The sequence below is a fragment of the Stegostoma tigrinum genome, chromosome 5 (genome assembly GCF_030684315.1).
Source record: "Stegostoma tigrinum isolate sSteTig4 chromosome 5, sSteTig4.hap1, whole genome shotgun sequence".
Taxonomy (NCBI): domain Eukaryota; kingdom Metazoa; phylum Chordata; class Chondrichthyes; order Orectolobiformes; family Stegostomatidae; genus Stegostoma; species Stegostoma tigrinum.
Window position 1 is genome coordinate 22269329 of NC_081358.1, and position 6928 is coordinate 22276256.

The 6928-nt window shown below is 44.1% G+C and overlaps 1 protein-coding gene across 2 annotated transcripts; it reads left to right on the plus strand.

The window, feature by feature from the left end:
- Positions 1-2360: 2360 nt before the first annotated feature.
- hey1 (hes-related family bHLH transcription factor with YRPW motif 1) lies at positions 2361-6154 on the plus strand. Of its 2 annotated transcripts, none has more exons than XM_048530155.2 (5): positions 2361-2568; positions 2999-3074; positions 3197-3280; positions 3526-3607; positions 4460-6154. In XM_048530155.2, the coding sequence occupies exons 1-5, from the start codon at positions 2483-2485 to the stop codon at positions 5041-5043; spliced, it is 912 nt and encodes a 303-aa protein (XP_048386112.1). In that variant the 5' UTR covers positions 2361-2482; the 3' UTR covers positions 5044-6154. The 2 variants fall into 2 exon arrangements, with proteins under 2 accessions (XP_048386112.1, XP_048386113.1); XM_048530156.1 differs by lacking the exon at positions 2361-2568 and adding an exon at positions 2577-2749 and having other exon boundaries at positions 2854-3074.
- Positions 6155-6928: the final 774 nt, after the last annotated feature.

Genomic DNA, 6928 nt, shown 5'->3' on the forward strand with positions numbered 1-6928 from the left:
CACCTCCTCCCTCACCCCCATCCCAGGCCCCAAGATGACATTCCACATCAAGCAGAGGTTCACCTGCACATCTGCCAATGTGGTATACTGCATCCACTGTACCCGGTGCGGCTTCCTCTACATTGGGGAAACCAAGCGGAGGCTTGGGGACCGCTTTGCAGAACACCTCCGCTCAGTTCGCAACAAACAACTGCACCTCCCAGTCGCAAACCATTTCCACTCCCCCTCCCATTCTCTTGATGACATGTCCATCATGGGCCTCCTGCACTGCCACAATGATGCCACCCGAAGGTTGCAGGAACAGCAACTCATATTCCGCCTGGGAACCCTGCAGCCATATGGTATCAATGTGGACTTCACCAGTTTCAAAATCTCCCCTTCCCCTACTGCATCCCTAAACCAGCCCAGTTCGTCCCCTCCCCCCACTGCACCACACAACCAGCCCAGCTCTTCCCCCCCCCAACCACTGCATCCCAAAACCAGTCCAACCTGTCTCTGCCTCCCTAACCGGTTCTTCCTCTCACCCATCCCTTCCTCCCACCCCAAGCCGCACCCCCAGCTACCTACTAACCTCATCCCACCTCCTTGACCTGTCCGTCTTCCCTGGACTGACCTATCCCCTCCCTACCTCCCCACCTACACTCTCTCCACCTATCTTCTTTACTCTCCATCTTCGGTCCGCCTCCCCCTCTCTCCCTATTTATTCCAGTTCCCTCTCCCCATCCCCCTCTCTGATGAAGGGTCTAGGCCCGAAACGTCAGCTTTTGTGCTCCTGAGATGCTGCTTGGCCTGCTGTGTTCATCCAGCCTCACATTTTATTACCTGTAATTTATATTGCTGTAATGTGTATACATACATTTAGCTCTGAAAAAGGGTCACTGACCCAAAATGTTAACTCTGATTTCTCGCGACAGATGCTGCCAGAATTGCTGCGTTTTTCCAGCAATTTCTGTTTTGTTTCTGATTTCCAGCATCAACCCTTCTTTTGTTCTTTTAAACAAATATGGGAGATTCCATGCTGTTTTGCTGGTGGTATATTTGACTGTGAATGTATCACAGTTGAGCTGGGGTTAGAGATGCTCATGATGACTGTCCAGAAACTTTCCATTGGAAATGATGCTGGAAGTCTAAAACTGAAACAAATTTTTGGAGAAACCCAGCAGGCCTGGCAGCATCCATAGTGGGATACAGAGTTCGAGTTCAATGACCCTCCTTCATATTGATGTATAGACGGTTCTAGGAGAGATTCCAACTGACTTTCTTTCTTTCACTAGTAAAGTGCTAAAACCTATCCTCCAGGCCTACACTGACATTGCTGAACTCTATGCAATGGGAATTCACCTTTGGTGCTCTGATAGTTTGTATCTATATTTTAACAGACAAAGGTAAATTTGATAACGTCAGTCCAGGGGAAACAACGGTATTTTCAGATTTTGACCCCTGAAAATATTGCAACTCCGTTACATTTGACGTGCGTGGCTGTAAATTAAATAGACAAGGGTGGTCGTGAAAATAATGCCTCCCTGATGTTGAACAGCATTATCCTTCGGGCTTTGGCACAAAAACAGAAATTGCTTTTGGAAAAGCTCAGCAGGTCCGGCAGCATCTGTGAAGAAAAAAAATCGGAGTTAACGTTTCGGGTCCGGTGACCCTTCCTTGGAGCTTTTTTTAAAGCAATTTCTGTTTCTTTAGCACTTTTGATATATATTTTACGCCAGGCTCAAAATCAGCTCTTCGCACACACAACAAAGTGCTGCGCTGTAGCGTTCCCACTGAGTATCCTTTACATAAATAGAACTGGCAGCGGGGAGGGTTTTAGTTCCTTTCTGCCTCAGCGGCGCGGCTTGTCTTTGCAGACAAACAAGAGAACGAGGTCTTGTCATGTGTAAGTGTATGTGAGTGTGTGTGACCTCAGTGTGTGCAGACAGGACACAATGCAGTGAGGGTGGAATGGGGATGGGAGGAGGGACGGTGCTCTCTGGGAGCGGTATAAAAATGCAGCAGGAACTGGCCCTGGCGTGGGCTCTGCAGCGGCTCATGTTGCTGTTCACACGGTCCCGCCGCAGACCCGCAGTCGCCCGGAGCGAGTCGCTACTTTGCAGTCCGCGCCGCCGCCACTTTCCCACGCTCCCCACCAGCTGCGCGCGCGCGCACACCCGCCCGCGCGCAGCTCACACAGGCTTGCCTCTTTCCCGCCGCAGCGCACACACCGCGGCCAGCGGCGGCGCTGCTGCCTATCAGAGCGCGCTCCTCCTCCCCGTCTCAGCCGCCCTGGATGGGGGCGCGCGCGAGCTGTCAATCAGCGCCCCTGGTGGAGGGGGGCGGGATGGACAGGTCGCGGGGGGGGGGGGGGGGGGGGGGCCCGAGCTGGTAAGCGCGGTACCGTGGGAAAGCCACTCAGTACAGCCCAGGCAACCGAGCGCGCAGGAGCTGCTGGGCGCCCCATTCATTCCTATGTTGCACCGCGACAACTGAGAGCGGCATGAAGCGGACTCACGACTACAGCTCGTCGGACAGCGAACTGGACGAAACGATCGAGGTGGAGAAGGAAAGCGCCGATGAAAATGGGTAAACCGTGGCCAGTAGAATTTCAGTGTGTGCAAATGTAATCTGCAGATTACAACTCTCTTTGCAACTCCCGGAGCTGATAGCTAACAACGCAGTAAAATGACAGAAGTCCTGCTGCCGCTGCACATTCACTTCTAGGACTTGCATTTTGTTAAACAAGCTTGCACAAACAGAAAGTGAGGTTGCTGGAAAAGCTCAGCAGGGTCTGGCAGCATCTGTGGAGAGAAATCAGAATTGACGTGACCCTTCCTCGGAACAGTTCAGATGCTGCCAGACCCTGCTGAGCTTTTCCAACCCTTTATTTTTGCTTCTGATTTACAGCGCTCACAGTTCTTTCAGTTTTTACACATTTCCGATTAAAGTAAACTTTCTGTAGAACTTTCCGTTTTGTACCTGACTGCTGATCCCAATTTGATGGATTGGATTTCAGGAACTTCAGCACAGTCACAGGCTCCATGTCCCCCAGTCCATCCTCTCAGGTCCTGGCTAGGAAAAGGAGGCGAGGGGTAAGTTTGACGCAGCCCTGCTGAGAACTGCTTTGTTTCGTTGCGTGTAGCCTAAGCGAAAATTTATTCCCCTCACTTTGCCTGGCTCATTGCTTAGAGGAAATCTATTTCGTTTTAAACAGATCATCGAGAAGCGCCGCCGCGATCGTATTAACAACAGTTTGTCAGAACTACGCAGACTGGTTCCGAGTGCTTATGAGAAACAAGTATGAAAACAAATCCTTAATTAAAACATAATTTGAAAGTTGAGAAATAAACAGCTTGCTTTATGTAAAAATGTTCAAGTATTTATTAGGGTTAAGTAAACTTAAATTCCAATGAAACCAATTCTATGCTGTCAGAATGCAAATCACATTTTGTGTCGTGCTGGGACACAGTTGACTGGGAAATTGACTGGGCAAGGTCGGTCTCACACGAATCTTTAATTGTGAATCGTTGTTGCCTTTGGCAGGGTTCCGCCAAACTGGAAAAGGCAGAAATTTTGCAAATGACTGTTGATCACCTGAAGATGCTGCATGCGGCCAGCGGCAAAGGTAACATTTTGTTGGAATTTCTAGAATAGATCTCTTGGAAATGTCATTGATTCGGATATACTTAATAAAAGTTAGGAGGTACATAAAAAGTGTAGGACCACTCCCCCACCCAAGTATTAAAAGGCTTTAATTCTGATGTTGAAGTGCTGAGTGATCTGAAGAATCTAAAAATGTTAACCCTGTTTCTCTCTCTACAGATACTGGAAGGCCCACTGAGTTTCTGCAGCAATATCTGTTTGTTTTAGTTGATTTCTAAATTTGTTCCATCATGGCTTTTGAGTTGTGAAAATCTCAGAGAACAGCACTATCCTAAGCCATGTCTCAGATCAATCATCTGTCCAAGATTCCTCAACATGGTATCTCACCATTGTGCAGTTTAGCTGTTGTGTAAACATTAATTGGTTTTACATTCCATAAGATGTAGCAATGAACTTCCACTGCGTGTGATGACAAAGACTATTTTTAGATTGAGAAGATGGAACTGTTTGAAGTTTAATTTTATGTAATTACGCAAAGATAAATAAACCTCAGATCTAGAGATGTATCTTTATGAGCTATCTCCATCACTGTAAGATGCCTTTAAAATCTTTCTGTTTGATCAAGCCATCCTTGTAGCTATGTTTTTTGGTTCTGTGCCAGTTTTTATGTGTTTACTCTAGTGAACACTTGCAACCTTAAAGGCACTACATACATGTAGTTTGTTGCTCTAAGATGTTGCACAGGAGACTCCTTTTATAAGCTTGACATTTTTATAAAGTAAAACTTTGAAGGTTGCCTGAAACTGACTTCACAGTTGCTATAGTCTTTGTAACTTTCAAATTAAATTTGTTTTAATTTTATTTAATTTAATAGGTTATTTTGATGCTCAGGCTCTAGCTATGGACTACCGTAGCCTGGGATTTCGAGAATGCTTGGCTGAAGTGGCTCGGTATTTGAGTATTATCGAAGGCCTGGAGAACACTGACCCTCTCTGTGTGCGTCTGGTCTCTCACCTCAATAACTATGCATCTCAGAGGGAAGCTGCAAGTGCTGCAACCCCTAACATTGGACACCTTTCCTGGGGGACTGCCTTCAGCCAGCACCCACATCATCATTTGCACCCGCTCCTCCTGCCACAGGCTGCCCACAGTAACAATAGTACTACTGCCTCAACGGAGCTGCACCATCAGAACAGAATCGGCACATCCTCGCATGCAGATACCTCTCCACTTAGAATGGGTCCTAATTGCAGTGTCGGTCCAGTCATCCCAGTGGTCACCTCTTCCACAAAACTGTCCCCACCTTTGTTCTCAATGTCATCCTTGTCTGCATTTCCTCTGTCTTTTAGCACTTTCCCCTTGATTTCTCCCAGCAGCTTTGGTTCATCAGCTCAGACTCCAACAAATAGCATTGGCAAGCCCTACAGACCTTGGGGGACAGAGATTGGGGCTTTCTAAAGACTTTTCTACAGGATTGTCATGCCTTATGAAATGCTGAATTCTCAGCTGAGCTGAGGTATTACCAACATAATTGCCATGGAATATTCAGGATGTGCTTCCATTCACTGCAGACAAATAGTGTACAATGGCAAATCAATCTGAAATCCTGTGAATATGGCTACATAATTGGCCTCTTTGGCTCAAAATTATACAATAATGTTCTTATACGGGCAGTCTGACTCTTTCATTCTTGAAGTTGTCAGTATTCAGACAAAAAAAATTCTAGAAGTTGATTTTAATAGTGAGACTAGTCAAAACAAGCAGTATGCCAGCTCGCTTCAAGGCTCCAGAGACCATTTCAGACAGTTTTATCAGTTTTCTAGGAGCTTTGAGTATAAAAGTTATTCATTTGTTTAAGAGATGTCTAATATAAAATTGGATTAAATTTATTTGTCTTAAATTCTTATTCTTTATTCCATAAAGGGATAAGCAGTGGTATGTTTAAAAAGCTGCATTTTTAACTTAACGCAGGTTGTGCTTAGATATGGTATAAAATCTTCCTGTTACAAAGGCCTGTGTAAGTAATTGTGGCATTGTGCACAGCCTGTGGTTAGGCAGTTAAATTTTCCATGTCTTTGTCATTTGGTTAGCTAAATGTTGCCTGAAACTATTAAGTTACTACCTTTCAACTGTTTCAAATGGAACAGACTTATTGTTAATCACAAGTGGCACCATCCATCTATTTATTTTATGCTAACATCTGTGCTGTACATGACTATCTACAAAGTCAACATTACATGCCTTATACTCGACAAAAAATATAGAAGTAACAAGATCAACATGTAAAGACCAATACACTGGTGTCCTGAATTACTAAAATGCCTAAATAATGTAAATATCTTTTTCAGTGATATTTTATATTATTAATTTTGCTGAATGGAGCGATGACAAATCAGATTTACAGTTTTGTTTTCAGCGAGTGTTAGATACTAAAGATTTTTCAATGCTGAAACTGTTAATTTTTACAAGGTAATAGCAGGTGCAGTGTTCATTTACTGTGTATTGGTTTGTGCTGACTTTACTAAACAGGAGAAGTAATAAACTATAAGTGCAATTGAGTATAATTCAATTACATGCGTCTTCTCTGAGAATTGTTGCTGTTTGTGATTTGTAATTATGTACAGTATTAAAGTTAATAGACTGGTTATTTAATGGTGAACTTCAGCCGTTTTCATCATAATGTTGGTGAGTTCTCTGTTGCTGCAACTGTAATTTAAAAACATGTAGACAAAGGAACAACTTATAATTCGTTTTATCTTTAATGAGCAATGATCCTGTGGCCCTATAGAAATAAATTGCATTCATTTAACTGCTATTTTTTCCCTAGTGCTGAGGAGTAAGTTCATACCAATGACAGAGTTGATACAGATTAGTTTGTATACATAACAACATTTGGCAGTCACCAGCACAATGCTCTTTGGATTCAAATGTTTCCTGAACAGGATTAAAATTCAGTATTGCATCTGCTGGTGAACAGAATACTTAAGATGTGTAACCCACAAATGGGAATTTTGTGTGTGTGGGTAAAAATCTTCTAGATATTACCTCGTTTTTTGGCAATGGATGAGTATCTTTATCTACGTGGAACCTCTGCTCATGCTGGAGGAGGTGGGCCTCTTCTGTATATTTCCATTTGAACACTGGAGGAAGGTGCCCCAGCTTCTGCTGCCAACTAATGCTAGACAGTCAGTGGAGACTTTCTGCTTGAACCAGGGGAAAGATGACCACTGAGTTGCCTGCAAAAACATCGTTTTTTTTTAGCAAATTGTATTTGTAGGATATCGACAAGGCCTGAATAGGCTATGTTACAGGATGTCATGGTAGACCATGACTATTTTGATAT

Bases quoted from the DNA above. Each gene is read 5' to 3' on its own strand.
- hey1 (XM_048530155.2), top strand. From the start codon at position 2,483: ATGAAGCGGACTCACGACTACAGCTCGTCGGACAGCGAACTGGACGAA. The intron at 2,569-2,998 runs GTAAACCGTGGC...ATTGGATTTCAG, and splicing joins GAAAGCGCCGATGAAAATGG to GAACTTCAGCACAGTCACAG. The intron at 3,281-3,525 runs GTATGAAAACAA...TGCCTTTGGCAG, and splicing joins CGAGTGCTTATGAGAAACAA to GGTTCCGCCAAACTGGAAAA.